Source organism: Leptopilina heterotoma, unplaced genomic scaffold (assembly GCF_015476425.1).
Source record: "Leptopilina heterotoma isolate Lh14 unplaced genomic scaffold, ASM1547642v1 Lhet_299, whole genome shotgun sequence".
Taxonomy (NCBI): domain Eukaryota; kingdom Metazoa; phylum Arthropoda; class Insecta; order Hymenoptera; family Figitidae; genus Leptopilina; species Leptopilina heterotoma.
In genome coordinates this window covers 129061-145414 of record NW_025111002.1, presented here as the reverse complement: position 1 = coordinate 145414, position 16354 = coordinate 129061, and the positions used below count along the sequence as shown (strand labels likewise).

General features: G+C 28.5%; 1 protein-coding gene across 4 annotated transcripts in view; it reads right to left on the bottom strand.

Moving 5' to 3' along the window:
* Positions 1-235: 235 nt before the first annotated feature.
* The window catches only part of LOC122504481 (uncharacterized protein PF11_0207-like), a 112774-nt gene continuing 96655 nt past the window's right edge, over positions 236-16354 (bottom strand). Inside the window, exons 1-9 of one of the 4 annotated variants that reach the window (XM_043615609.1) lie at positions 10544-10955; positions 8151-8388; positions 6993-8042; positions 6685-6900; positions 6365-6592; positions 6057-6272; positions 3705-3797; positions 780-3421; positions 236-551 (exon numbers count right to left, since the gene is read on the bottom strand). In XM_043615609.1, coding sequence (XP_043471544.1) covers positions 809-3421; positions 3705-3797; positions 6057-6272; positions 6365-6592; positions 6685-6900; positions 6993-7148 — 3522 coding nt within the window. In that variant the 5' untranslated portion in view covers positions 7149-8042; positions 8151-8388; positions 10544-10955 and the 3' untranslated portion in view covers positions 236-551; positions 780-808. Of the gene's footprint in view, positions 552-779; positions 3422-3704; positions 3798-6056; positions 6273-6364; positions 6593-6684; positions 6901-6992; positions 8389-9341; positions 9920-10543; positions 10956-16354 lie in introns of those variants that run through there. The other 3 variants (XM_043615608.1, XM_043615612.1, XM_043615610.1) reach the window with 3 other exon arrangements.

Below are 16354 nucleotides of genomic sequence, written 5' to 3'. Positions count from 1 at the left end.
TAATAATGCCAGAAGAAGATCAATAAAATTGATTTATATCAATTAGAATTTTATATTCAAATATATAAAGAAAATGGAAAATTCTAAAGAATTAAATAAATAGAAAGGTGAATAAATTTGAGATAATGGAAATAGTTTAGAAAGAAGTTGCTCCGAGAGACAATGGGTCTCGATCGTCCACCTTTGCGTGAACAATTATTAAAAGTTTACAATTGATACTCCCAGAAGTCGTTCCTTGATGTTCAATAAAATCGATTCTCTTTCAATTATATAGGTACACAACTTTTGTACAGTACGTAGAAACTTTCTCGTGTCTGTTAACAATATATTTAAAGGAACTTGAACCTCGCACTTAAACTTTAATCTTTAAATATAAACCCTTTTTTTCATTATTACTAAAAAATACTTTTGCCCACGGATCTAGCAATTTTTTCATTTTTTTTCATTTTTTTCATTTTTTTCACTTTGTTTTTAAAAAAACAATCCCTGTTTCTACATGTTAAAATAACATTTTTATTTACTTTCTGAATAATGTTATTCCCACTTGTACACTGTAAAAAAAAAGTTCTAAATTAGTACCACTTTTTGATATTAAAATAATACCCACTACAAATAATCCCAAGCAGTATTAACTTAATACATGAGGTATCAATTCAAAATAGTGAATTTTTTTAATTTTAATTAATTAAATCTTAATGAATAGAGTGGGAATTATTTTACACAATGAAATAAATATCACTTTAAATTGAAAAAATAAAAACGAAAATAATGTTTCTTACTTGCTGTATGCCATTAGGCTGCTTCTGGATCACATGTCCTTTACGCTTTTTATGCCCTTGAAGACTTTCGCGTTGGGAATATTTTCCCCAGTCAATATGTCCTCATTGATAAGGGCAATATTTAAAATGTTGATTCCCGCATTTACGTCCCTGTTCCACACAACATGGCATTTCTGGCAAAATGCATACCGCTTGGGGGACCTGGAGACAACATTTTGTTGGTTGCACGAGCTGCAAAATTTTGTTGTGTTGCCTTCATAACAATGAACAATTTTTAATTTTTCTTCGCCAACTTGCTTTGAGCGTTCTCTTAATCGTCTTTCAATCCTCTGAACTGGCGTTTTTACGTGTCCTTTCATGCAAGGACTTATGGAAGTCGTTCCTATTGCCACTAGGCATGGTTTTTTTTTAACATCGCCCATAATAAAATTCACGAGTCGATCTGTTTCGCGTTGCACAGATATCAATTTGTTGAATCTTAAATTCCGAAAGCATTTTCTTGTCAATGCTGCTTGCTTAATTTCAAATTGTTTGAAATTGAATTTGGCAAGTAGCAGATACTTTCTCGGATCTCTTTTCTCGACATTATTATACTTTACATTTTTTTTCAAAAAACTGTCGAACCTCTCCTCAATGTTTTTTGAGTATTTGTGAAGCATTTTTTTTCGACGATATTCTCCAGCACGAAATCGGAATGTCTTAGCATTCACATAAATAGGAGTGTCCTGCGTCTTGCTAATTTTTTTTGATGTTTGATCAATTTTTACATGCGGATCGCCATCACGCACTGCTCCACCAAACATTGCCTTCAAACCTGGATCAAGACCCACAAGTCGATCATAATTATTTTTTTTCTTCCTTTTATTTGACGAGGATTTAATCTTCTCTGCTTTCTTCAAATTGTATATGAGAGACACTTTTACGCCATCCGTCTGCATAGCCCGAGGAACACTGCATTCTCGCTTCTTCTTATTTTTCGTCACTTTTTTTAAATCGAACATTCCTTGCCACAATATTTTTAACTTATCAAATTTTTTCTCTAAAGCATTCTTTCCCTTTTTTGCATTTTCTCTTTTTGTAGTGTTTTTTATTTTATTCTTTTCGTCTTGTTCATTCAACTTTTGCTTCATCTCGCTTACTTCAACAACCTTTTTTTTTGATAAAGTGTTTAAGTAAGGAAGAAAATCTTTCTCTAAAATTGTTTGAGTTAATGTAACGTGTTGCAAACCGAAGCGTCTCATTGGAAACAAAACAAACCCCTTCAATCCATTGTCAACAAATTCTCTTTGAATTCTCATATATAATGGTAAAAATTTGCAACATTCGTACTCATTGTCTAAATCTAAAAAGTCTAAAAGTTGAACCTCTTCTTTCTCCTTCTTCATTTTTTGTTTCTTTCCTTTTCCTTTTCCCTTTTCATTTTTTTCTTTTTCGTCCATCTTTTTTTCCAACCGAATATCAATTTCTTCCGTTTCTCTCTTTATTTCTTCTAAATAACTGCATAACTTTTCATCTGTGCAGCGATTATAAAAAAGTAAATTATCCAGTGCTTTTTCTACTTTCTTCTCTTTTTCCTTTATTTCCTCTTTTGTCAAAGATTGTTTAATTCCGTTCTTTTTGAATGTAATTTTTACTACGTTCCTTCCTTTTTCCTTTCGTTCCTTTATTTGGGTGTTTTTTTGCTCTATCCGAGCTTGTTGATTTTTCTCCGCTTCTTCTTTATCCATCTTCTCATTTTTTTTTCTTAATATCTTCACTTTTTCTTCTTCTCGATTCTTACATATAGTTTTAGTGTAAACTTTATTTGCTTCTTCACGAGCAATTTTTTTATTATTTTTATGGGTTTCCTTTACTTCTTCTGCAGTTACTTCTCTTCTTTCTTCCTTCAATTTCTTGTTCTCTTTCTTTCTTTTCTCGACCTTCCTTTCAAAATTTTCAAGTCTTCTTTTATTCTTCTTTGCTCTTTTTTCTTTTTCCTTGATGTCCTCTGTTTTTTCATTCTTTACACTTGTATCCTGTTTATCAACTTCCTCTTTTGTTTGAACTCCAAACTCTTTAAATTTAAGATATTTTTTTAATATTTTTGGTCCTTCCATGTGTAAATGAACGCGAAAATCCTTGTCCATTTCCCGTGCTGCTTGCAAAAGAAGATTTGTTTGATATTGACAATTAATGTTAGTCAATTTTTCAATTCGGAATTTGTTGTATTGTTTGAGTTGCTCTTCTTTATTTTCATAAACTTGGTTCTCTTTTTCACTGTTCTTAATAAATTCGTCAAATAACACAGGATCAATTTCACTTTCTTCGTCTGCCATTGCAAGTTTGAATTCCTCCAATAATGTGTACAATTCAGGATCCTTTTTCTTACATGAAATATAATCTTCTACTTTTCTTTTCTTGAAGCAATTCATGACTCTGTAATGATTGAAGCCGCAAATTGCGAACTCTTTTGATAGTTGACACTCTGGTTTATTCATTATAAAGTTTATGAATATTGCAGTCAAAATTTTTATTCGACTGGCATTTTCTACATCGTGTTCAATTTTATTTTTTATGCAATTCTCATCATCATTGCGTAAAATTGAGTTGAGGGACATGTATGTTGTGTAGGAGTCTTGTTTTTTTTCTTGCTTGGTGTCAATCTGAAAAATATTTTCAACACATAAAATAAATAAATTGTTTTTATAAAATGTTAAAAAAAAAATTTTGCAATTTTTGTATAATAGAAATTTGTTTTGGATCATATTACTCCGAAATCATAAATAAATACATAGGCGAATTTTTTTAACTTTCAATAAGTTAGAAATGATTATAATGTGAATAAATGGAAATAAGTAAATATTTATAAAAAATAAGTAATATGTTTTTAGAATAAGTTTGCAACGTAGAGTGCAATGATAATATGTAACAATTATAAATTTTTACCTGTGGTTTCTTCAACCCGCGAATTAACATCCTGGGTGGTGATTGTGGAGGCGGCACATCAGTAGAAGTACTCGGCAAAGATTGTTCTCCTTCCTGTCGGATAAGCCAATAGTACAATTTAGTAAGAAACTCATTTTTTATCAAATTAAAATTATAAATTCTTACATGTGGTCTTTTCAACCCGCGAGGTAGTGATTGTGGAAACTGAACATGAGTAGAAGTACTCAGTAAAGATTGTAATTTTAATTTTTTTTTTGTTCGTAATTTGTACGATGTAATTTGGAGAATTTTATAGAAATTACAAATGATTGAAAAATTCAATTATTTTCAAAAGTAATAAAATTCTTCGCAGAAATTCAATTATGTTGAAAAAATTTTTTAAATTCTCTTCAAAATTTCAATTATCTTTAGAAATAATAAAATTCTTCTCCGAAATTCAATTATTTTCAAAAATTTTAATAAAAAAGTCTTGGCAAAATGTCTATTATATTCAAAAATTTTTCTCAATTTTATGATTTTCAATATATATAGGTCTATTATTTAAATAAAATTTTCCAAAAAATTAAAATATTTAAAAATTTTCTAAATAAAATTCTACCCCTACATTTAATTACTTTTATAAAATAATAAATTTTACAAAAATTCAATTATTTACAAATTGTTTACAAATTTATTCGCAATATAATTCAGATATTTTTCTACATAATAAAATTTTTACAAGGATTCAATTATTTTTCTAAATAATAAAATTCTTTTTAGGAATTCAATTATTTTCATAAATAGTAAAACTTATCGCTGAATTTCAATTATTTTTAATGAAATTTAAATCGAATTCCTCGATAATTGTAATTATTATTCAAAATTTCATTAAAATTCGTTAAACGAATTCATTTATTTAAAATTTTGTTTTGACAAATTTCTTTAAGAGAATTGAATTTTAAGAAATATTCAATACATTATTCTTTTCTATTTAAATATTTGAATTCTAGTAGAATCTTTTAATAAAAATTGATTTAAAAATGAATTTTAGTTAAAAACAAATGAATTTGAAAATTCTCAAAAAAATATTTTAAAAATTTTTCAAAATAATTGATTTATAGAAAAACTTTAATTAACACTAACAAAATTTAATTTTGTTCAAAAATAGTAAAATTCTTTTTAGGAATTCAATTAATTAAAAAGATGTTGATAAAATTCTTTATCAGAATTGAATTTCAAGAAACATTCAAATATTCAATAAATTGTTTTTTGTAGGTATTTAAATAATTGAATTCTAGTATGATTTTCTAATAAAAATTGATTTAATAATGAATTTTAGTTAAAAACAAATGAATTGGAAAATTCTCAAAAAACTATTTTAAAAATTATGAAAAATAATGGATTTATAGAAAAACTTAAATTAACACTAAAAAAATTTTATTTTGTTCAAAAATAGTAAAATTCATCTTAGGAATTCAATTATTTAAAAATATGTTGATAAAATTCTTTATGAGAATTGAATTTCAAAAAAGATTCAAATATTCATTAATTATTTTTTTATATTTAAATAATTAAATTCTAATTGAGATTTCTAATAAAAATTAATTTAAAATTGAATCGCAGTTAAAATTTCAGATAATGATCGAATATTAAAAGCAACATAGCGTGAATTTGTAGAAATAATTGAATTTTGAAATTAATTACATTCTCATTTTTTTTTTTAAATGTAATTGAATTTTTTTTATATTAGATATTTGAAGTTTTTATTTTCTTATATATATATATATTTAATTGAAGAATTTACGAATAATTGAAATTTGTAAAATTGAATATTGTAAATAAATGAATTTTAAAAATTGACGAAGTATTTTTTGGAAAATTAATTGATTTAAAGAATAATTTTAGTGAAAAATTCTTAAAAATAATAATTGAATTGCAATGATAAAAATAATTTTGAAGAAGTACAATATTCTTATAATGTAAAATAATGATTTTATCAATTTGCCATTTTTTATTATTATAAAACAGGAAGAAATCGATTACTCCGAGTCGAAGACTCGAAGTGATTGTGGTTTCTTCATGTTTTACAGTTATGAAAAAATTTAATTTATACTTTTAAGTAAAATGTTCACTTATGTGGCTCGAATTTTTTCCTACAATCTTTTCCCTGAAATTTTTCATATAAATTAAATGTAAAATTTAGTTACACAATAATATAAAGTTGAAAAATATTATTTCACGAATTTTAGATCTTTTTAATTGAAAATCACTAAAATTTAGTAGAATTCTTGTAGAAATTCTATAGAATGATTCTAGTGAAATTCTATAGAACTTTTACAGCTGGGTTGGAATTTGCAAATTAGAGAATCTCACCTTCAGTTTCTTCAATTCCTGAATTGACTTGTTGTGTGATTGAGCTGGAGATGATTGTGGAGGTTGTGAACCAGGAGGACAACAAATCGGAGAAGACGTTTTTTTCATATCTGTCCGTCGAATTTCGACAGGTTTTGAATCCGATGACGATGTCGACTTAACTGATTCCGCTTTAGATTTTACTTTACTCGTCTCGTGTTGCGTGTTTTTGTCCATCTATAAAGATAGTGCAAGAATTTAAAAAAATTGAGAACTCGAAGAGCTAGCTGCAAAAAGTGCATTGGAATTTGCAAATTAGAGAATCTCACCTTCAGTTTCTTCAATTCCTGAATTGACTTGTTGTGTGATTGAGCTGGAGATGATTGTGGAGGTTGTGAACCAGGAGGACAACAAATCGGAGAAGACGTTTCTTTCATATCTGTCCGTCGAATTTCGACAGGTTTTGAATCCGATGACGATGTCGACTTAACTGATTCCTCTTCAAATTTTCGTTTTTTTGAATCTTTACTCGTGCCGGGCACCATGGTTTCGTCCATCTATAATGATAGTGGAAAAATTAAAATTATTAGTGAACTCGAAGGGCTAGCTGCAAAACGTGCATTGGAATTTGCAAATTAGAGAATCTCACCTTCAGTTTCTTCAATTCCTGAATTGACTTGTTGTGTGATTGAGCTGGAGATGATTGTGGAGGTTGTGAACCAGGAGGACAACAAATCGGAGAAGACGTTTTTTTCATATCTGTCCGTCGAATTTCGACAGGTTTTGAATCCGATGACGATGTCGACTTAACTGATTCCGCTTTAGATTTTACTTTACTCGTCTCGTGTTGCGTGTTTTTGTCCATCTATAAAGATAGTGCAAGAATTTAAAAAAATTGAGAACTCGAAGAGCTAGCTGCAAAAAGTGCATTGGAATTTGCAAATTAGTGAATCTCACCTTCAGTTTATTCAATTCGTGAAACGACTTTTTGCGAGATTGAGCTTGAGATGATGATAAAGTTTGTAAGCCAGGAGAGTGAATCGGAAAAGATGCTTCTTTTCTATTTGTCTGACGTTTTTTTACGGGTGTTGCAGTTGTGGTCGATGTCGACATTGCTGATTTAGCTATATATGTTGTGTTTCCTTTCTCAGTTTTTTCTTTCTGTCGGTTTTTTTCTATGGTCTATAATAACATAGTTTGTAACGAGGTGAATCGTTACTTATTTCTCCAAATCTGTCGTGTGTAGGAAAAGTAAATTTCATTATAGTAAGTTGTTCGTCGTTCTCTCTCTTATCATAGTTTTGTCTTGTTTTCTTGTCAAGTCCCTTGTGTGTGTCCTTGGTTCAGCGACCCGAGACCTGTGTCATTCGTGAAATCTGAATTTAAATGATTTCGCGCATGATTAATTGCCAGAGACCGTCACATGACCAATGACCCTTTCCAAGACCATTTTAGGTGCTGTACAGTGGGGATAAGAAAGAAGGGTTTTTCCCAATTTTCCATAGGAAAAAGGAAGAAGCAAAATATGATGAGGAAGCCAACCGGTGATGAGGAGATCGGATTTACACTTGCTTGTCACTTACTTGCAGAGGTTCAAGTAGTCGCGACGTGATTTTTGACTAGCGTCAATTATCGAATTACGTTATTGAATATTTTATTTTATATTTTTGTTGTTTGATTTAGAGTTTATTTGGTTTAATTAATAAATGGGTTTTATTTTTGTTAATTGAGAGTTTTAAGTGTTTTATTTCTATTTTTGTTTGTGCTGTAAACGGTTGAGAGTGCCAAAGTCGTTATAATTTGGTAGCGTCTCAACGGTCATCTGTTTAAAAAGGAATGGTCCATTGTCAAAGTTGTTTTTTACATCGCAGCTTGGAGAAGAGGAACTCCCCGATGAGATTTGTGAAGATTTTGTTGTGGTGAAGTTAGTTTCGGAGTAACGGGTCGAGATGTAAATTTGTGACGTTTTATTTTTCTTTGGTAAAATTCTATGTTGCAAATTCCACCCTTACAAGTTACAAAAAAATTATTTATGATAATTGTACAGTTTTTAGGAAAATGTATTTTTTCATCAAATTATTATATGCGTATTTGCAAAATTTTTAACAATCTAACCTTTTTTTTCTCAATCCAATGTTCATGTTTGTGATTTAAATAGTCCTCGGGCCATGTAAATGTTTTTGCGCATTCTTTACATTGATAATTTATTTGACCTTTGTGACTCTTTTTGTGATTTTGCAAATCTCGTTTATAAGAAAAAGACTGTAGACAACTTTCTATTGGACAGTAATGTTTATTTTTCGTATCCTCAGTAGACTGATTCATGACGACTAAACCAATCTGATTCTTCAGTCTGAAAATTAAAAAGTAGTTAACCTTTAATCTATAAGTAAGTATTGACATGCAGCGGTGCAGCAAATTTAATGTCTTCTCTAAAATATTCTTTAAAAAAAATATTCTTTCTGTGTTGTTTGATTTTTCTAATTACATTTGCTAATCCTAAAAAAAGTGTAGATACAAAATTAAATAAATGTATTATAATTATTAAACTAGATTAGCGAGTTTAATTAGTATATATTAACGTATATACTTTTGTATTATTAAATAACGTTTTATTTCTACAATTACATACAGAGTAAAAAGTTACGCAAAATTTTCCGAACTCGAAATATATGTCAAATTAACCTGTAACCAAATAACGCTTTTAAGTCACGAACATATCTAGACAAAATTAGTTTATTTTCGTTATTATTAAGTAATAATGACAAAGTAAAAGACTGAAACACAAACATGATAAAAAGCCACAAAAAATTTAAGATCCTTTCTATATTTTAAAAAAGCGCTTTTCTAAAATAACTCCTCGAATTTGTTCGATTAGGTAAAAATTTTAATTTATTTTTCTTTGCAATAGTAGAATTTAATTTCATTTAGGAGTTTAAATAATTACAAACTTTAAAATGTTATAAAATAGTAGCATCAATCATTAAGTAAAGACTTCAGTTTCTCTTTCTCTGCTAATAATAAGTATATGATTAAATGAATGATTAAATTAACAGTAGAAAAATGTAAAACTCATTTTGCTTAGTAGAAATTAAATATCAGTGTTTCCTCTATTAATGAAGACAACAGTGAAATTTCATTTTATTTAGAAGGTTATGAAAAGTGGCAATTTTTTTCATAAAAATAAATTGTTTCAAAAAAATTGTTCTATGAAAGTAAAAAAATTATGTATTAAGTATGAAAAAATTTACCAAAAAAATATCATTCAAAATTTAAAATAATTAAATTCAACTCAATTCTAATCACCTTATCGAAATTTGTAATGCGTACCAAATTAAACGGAACGGAATATAAATGTGTGCATATGAATTATCTCTAATGGAATCAAAACATGAAACTACAAAAATGACATTAGTTTGGCATTGAAATGGTTAAGAATTGAGCTTTGTTTGTAAACATTTCAATTTCTTTCAACCAACCGCTTCTTATAAGGTACGCAAAAGTCTAGCAAAAAAAGATCTTTCGAAATTGAAAAGAATATAAAGGGTTTCAAACACATAATTGATACCAATTAAGTGAATTCCACAAACCGTCTACAATAGAAAAAAATAATGTGTAATTTGTAGTGTAATGTGTATTGTTTTTGGCATTGACAACTGTCAGGGGCAATTACACTATATATTACTCAATTTTCTACACATTATTTTTTCTGTTGTAGACGCAGCCTAAATATTTATTAAAAATCTAAAAATAATCTCCAGGGTATCCAAATATCACAATTTATACTCTCGACCACAGCGTGTTAAAAAAAAATAAAGTTCTACAACTTCATACAATGCACTATAATACACTACACTCCTACACAAATAAAATAAACAAAAACGATCTCAAAAGTATATATTAGAAAATAATAAGCGCATTTTATTGGCTACTGCTTTCAGCCGCGAATTCAAAAGAATTTTAAAAGCACGCCACGTGTTCCTGAATATTCTCTCACAGTCACGTGATGAATCGCATTTCCCTCTCTATACCGACAAATACCTTTTGGACGTCCAAACTAAAAGACATTTTTGTTTGTATTTTAAGTTCAATCTGTAAGTAGAAAGACCTTTGTAATATGGAAGAATGCACACTGTAGATTTTTTGTGAAATGTCTTTCATATTTCAATTTAAAGCTACTTTAAAATTTGATAATACGAGAAAACAATTGCAAAATTTGTAATTCATTTTGACAAACGAAAAATTAATTATTTTTCTTAATTTTCTTTCCTAGAAGATAATTCTAAACGTATTAAATTCTATAATTTTCATAAATTATTGTAAATTTGTACAAATAAATAATGGATTTTATTCATAAATAAATAAATTCTTTCAGGAAAATGAGACTTTAAAAGTAAAGAAAGTTACATATTATGAAAAAATCTAGCAAAAAAAGATCTTTTAAATTTGAAAAGAATATAAAGGGTTTCAAGCGCATAATTGATACTAATTAAGTGAATTCCACAAACCGTAAATATTTGTTGAAAATCTAAAGAGAATCTCCAGGGTATCCAAATATCACAATTTATACTCTCGACCACCGCGTGTTCAAATAAAAATAAAGTTCTACAACTTCATACAATGCACTATAATACACTACACTCCTACACAAATAAAATAAACAAAAACGATCTCAAAAGTATATATTAGAAAATAATAAGTATGAAATTAAACACTCTCGAATCACAGTTTAAATATTGTAAAGAAACACGTTAAGACATGAGTCTCTTTGATACTGAGAATAAGGCAATGGCAAATTGTGGGGGAAACGTGTTAAAAAGGAAGGGGTACAAGTCCTAGCGGATTGGATGTGAATTCAATAAGCGCATTTTATTGGCTACTGCTTAGAGCCGCGAATTCAAAAGAATTTTAAAAGCACGCCACATGTTCCTGAATATTCTCTCACAGTCACGTGATGATTCGCATTTCCCTCTCTATACTGACAAAAAACATCAGGTCGAAACTATAAAGGTACTGCCACAGCTCTCTATCTACAGCTGCCTCCGCAGGCAGCCGGGCTCAATTAGGCGCGGCAGATTTAAATTAATATTAAAATTAAATTAATAATTTTTTATTTTTAATTGTAATAATTAAATTAAATTGAAGATGATAATAATAAAAATTATAATAATTATTATTTTTTATTCAGTTTTAATAATATTTTTAATTAAAAAGAAAATATTAATTTAAATCTGCCGCCTAAATGAGCCCGGCTGCCTGCATAGGCAGCTGTAAATAGAGAGCTGTAACAGACGTACGTATGTTTGTTTAATTTTTCGAAAGGGCTGGCAAGTACCGCAAGTATAATTTAATATAAGTTAAACAATTTACGATTTAATATTATATTTCGAAAATAAATTAAAAATTTTAAATATTAAAATCAATCATTTTTGCTGAGTGACTAGTGATAATCACTACTGAAAAAACATAATATTTTTTTGAATAGTAACTACTAAAAAGTTGATGTTTTTAAAAACACAAAAATCTGAAGTCTGAAATGTCAATTCGTTATGTTTCTTTATGAATTTGGAACTTCAAAGTCATCGTAAATCATTTAGTTCAACATTCTATTAAGACATTTATACAACAATAAAATATAATAAAATAATATATGTATATATGAGATTCAGACTTCTCCAAACGGATCGACTAATAAAAAAAAGAAATAGGGTCCCGGTACCTAAAGCCTATATTTTGTAAATTTTTTACATTATTAAAGTGTATTTCTCAGCAAAGAAAAAGTAAAATTTAAGTGGTATTTTTAATTTAAAAAAATTGTTCCTTTTGCAGTTTAAGTGCATTGTAGGAGATGCTGTGTATATATGTGTGTCTTGGTTTCTCCTTTCCTATTTTAATAGAGTATCGATTTCAAAATTTTGGAAATTTGATTTTAAGAAAGAAGACGAAAAAGTAAACAATTATAAATTTTATTCTTCTTTACAAGTTTCGATAAACATGATTCTAAACGAAATATTCTTTTCAGGTCAATAACTATTTAAAGGAAGGAGAAATAAATACGAATGATTTATACCCTTTTAATTTATTGTCAGATAAAATCTGTACATTTTTAAAAATAAAATATTAGGTATACTTCAAAAAGCAATGTCTTACATACATTTGATTTGCAATCTTAAACAAAATTAAATTTCCATGCGAAGGCGAATGTTAATTTTACATTTAAATTAATTGAGTTCGATTAGTATTTCGATATTTTTAAAATATGAAAAGGGAAAGAATATTAATATAAAATGCAGGAGTTCAGTGTAGCTGTAGGCACGAAGTTTAGGTATTAAAACAGACCAGAGCGGTATTAAAATCGTACCATTTTTAAAAGAGTACTAATTTTAAATCGTCCACTTTTTTTACAGTGTAATATAGTTTCACAAGTTCGAATTGACATTTGCTTTTATGGAATTACACTCACCTCTCTCGAATGAAATTTTTATTCAATAAAATAAAAAAAACAGACTTTGAAAGTCATAAAAAAAATTGGATTTCCCTTGAAACATTTTTAACGCTGTGCTTAACAACATTTTTCAAATAGCATTGCTCACGAACGACAGTTTCGTCAAAGATGCGCTTTTTCAAATTATCAAAGAAAATCTATAATTTTCAAAAATTAATTAAAATAAAATAAAATAATGCTTCTAGTTAGTAATAAAAAATATTACAATTTGCATTCTAATACGTTATTATTAATATTTTTCTTTGTAAAATTGAATGAAAATGATCTAATCAATAAATAATTGAGTCGCAATTTTTTCTAATTTGCTGAGCAATTTTCGCCAAGTTGTGTAATCAAGTTGTAATTTTACACTAGACTCGGATTATCAAAATTATCTAATTTTCCAAGGAATGGAAATGTTAATTACAAGTCACGTCCAACATATGACACTCGCAGTTATGTGTGTTCACGTGTGATATTGTTGAACACACCTATCCAAGTTTACGTTCACACGTCACACTGCGCAACATATTCCAATACTAATACAACGATATTCATATAACTTTAAAAACGAATTTCATTTTCTCAAACTTTTCGTGTTAAAAATGCATATTAATTACATAATAACACAGTCTCTAAATCTGAAAATGTCAACTTTTACATTAATATGAAAAAATTGAAATATTCCCTCAATTATTATTATTTCGTGATAGCTGATAGAATATTTGAAATTGGCACAACTTTAATATTAAAAAGATTTTTACAAAAGTATATTATAAAATGTAAATTTGTTTAATCATTAATTGAACAAGTGATAAAGTTTATAACACTGAAAAAATTATGCGAAAATTTTTGAATTGTAATAACATTTTGTAATTTACATAGAAATGATCAAGTGGAAAAAAAAATTCTAGAATAATGAACTTTGCAGATAAATCACCGAAATTTAGAATGTGCGATTTATCCTCTTTCCCATTATTTCTCAAAATGGTAAAAAAATTTCCAATTTTATCTCATATTAATGTTTTCGATTTAAAAGCAAAACGATAAAAGTGTGAAATTATTTTTAAAAATTTTCTATTAAAAATAATAATTATTAAAATTGAAATAAATTTCAAGTTGCTGATTAGATGATAAATAAATGAATTAATCTACATGTAAATGAATTGAAAATAGAGAAATTTTCCTGTAATAGGTATACTGATAATTATTCGGTGATGTATTTCATAATTACACGTCGGTTATCATAATCAGATGGTAATTATAATTAACATGGTATAAAAATGTTAATTACATGCAAAAGAGTAGCGCAAACTAAATAACGGAGCGTTTTGTAGATCCAATCAAGAATTCAAGACGAAGCGGAGAGAGAGAGACGACTCCGGATATTCCTTGCGGACGCTTATTGTCAACCTCATAAAAAGCGATCTCAGTCTTATTGAAAAAGATATTCGAATAAATGACACCGAAGCCAGCACCTCAGACAACACCTCGTACAATATTCATGGCTCATAAAGATCACGCATCTCTCATCCGTGGCGAGAATTCATGCGAACGCATAAATTCTTGCTTTTTGACTCAAGTATCTCCAGCGCAGCAGTTGATTGTTTATAAAAAAAACTAAAAAGTATTTCACTACGCGACATAAACATCCAATGATCTAATTATGGAGTTTCATTGTTGAGATTTTCGAGTGGCACAACATTCAATGTCCGGTTATATTATTCGCGAGAATCTAATAAAGCCGTGTGTGTATTCGTACAATTGTAATTCACATGTGTCACGCGACACAGCTGGATCTCGCAGGTGCTCCGCAATAGAAACGTGTTACTTATTCAAATGCATAGGTCATCTTCACGACTTATATGAAGTCCTACTTCCACGTCATTCCATTTCTCACAAAACTACTTAGAAATTCAGGAAAGCAACTACAGTCTCTTCTTTTTTATCTTCACCATCGCATCTTTCCCTTCACTAACAAGATGAAAAGGAGGAAAAAACAAAAATTAAGACATTTAATCATCTTCCGATATTCAGAATATTGCCACGCTTTTCCTCATTTCAAATTCCCTGAATTTTCCAGGTTTTCCCAGGTTTTTAAAACTACATTTGTTGCCAAAAAAATAAACCCCAAAAAAATATATTTGTCAACTTCACAAAGATCTCATGTATGGTCAAGGTAAGCTTACAGGGAAATTTCAAATTGCTATGTGGGACCTGATTTGGAATATTTTATTTCAACTTTAAAATATTTGCGGCCCCATCCGCCATTCAGCAGACAATCGAAATTTTTTTTTAAAGTACTTCTGTCATCAGCAAATCACAATGGCAATTTGGTTAACAGTAAATTAAATTTTCACAGTTGCTTGCATTTGTCTTCTTCTTTAAAAAAATACGCCCTTAACGTCGGATCGAAAAAAAGATACGCCTCAACAAGGCGGGGCATGACAAAAGTAACCTCTTTTCGGGAAAGGACACGCCCACTGTGGGCGGAGCTTAAATCAGCTTCGCCTTTAGGCGTGGCACCGCAGTTGACAAATGGGCGGAGCCACGATTTTCACTCCAATGAAATGCTATTAGTAAAATTGCCTTCAATCGCTTAGTTACAATTTATTAATTCTCATTTTTAAAAGTTGTCACACCCACGAAAGAAAGTGCTCTTCAGGAAAAACTATAGAAAAAAATTCTGTCAAAATAAGAAGTATACATGAAAGAAACATTGAACCACTATATTTCAGTTTGATTTTAAAGTGGAAATACCTTTTGAATGAGGGGAGAGAAATATCTTGTTTCATTTCTAAAACGAAAACAGAAAGAAAGTTTTGTAGAAAACAGTATTAAGTGGAAATCCATTCGGTATATAAAACAAAATGGATAGAAAAGAGAAAGACATTCTTTTTTTATATACATATACTGAAATAATAACTGGATATACGATTCTCCCTCTCATTCGCGTTTGTATTCTAGAAAAATATGCCCTTTTAGGGAGAATGTACTGTTATTTAAAAAAAGAACGAATATAAATGGATTTCATACTATATTTTCTGCTGCTATACAATATTTCGTAACCGAAAAAAAAATTGCGAAAAATAGGAAAAAAATTTGTCGTTTTCAAATACACGTCACTGAACTTCATTGTCAATATTTCTTTTTCGCTCTTTAATAAATGTAACAGAAAAAAAATTCTAGTTTCAATATGATTCTTTTGTTTAAAGACAGTTTAAATTTTCATTTTTAGAAAAATAAGAATTGAAATTGAAAAATGGATATTTTTTGATAACTGTGTTTATAGAAGTTTGTCGATATAATGGTTCTTTAATTGCAGTATTATGTATATTAAGTTGGAAACTGTTATTAGGTTACAGACAAGTTCCTATAATCCATAGTTCGTCTCATTATTAATAGAATCTCTCTGTTTAATAACTAATTTTCAATGTTCGTATATTCCATGAAGAGTGAGACTTTAATTACATTATAGCTTCATTCTAATTACAAATTTTCATCATCCAGTTATTATTATCCGAATACATCGATAAAATATATTTAATGAAAAGAAAAGAATTTTAGAAATTTTACTTGCTTCAAAAAAGTGTAGATTGAAAAAATGTTTTCGAAAAAAAAAAAAAAAATTGTTCAATACTTATTCAGAAATGAAAAATTTCCTTTTTGTGCATATTTTAAGAAACTCAATGAAGCACGTAAAACACGTTCCGGACTTTCATGAAAAGTATTCTGCACTTCCGCTGAAATATACTCTCTCTCTCTTGAATATTTCTTTTGGGGTCTCGCTTTCGTATTTCATGTAATTTTTCTTCTTTTTAAAATAAAAGTCGTG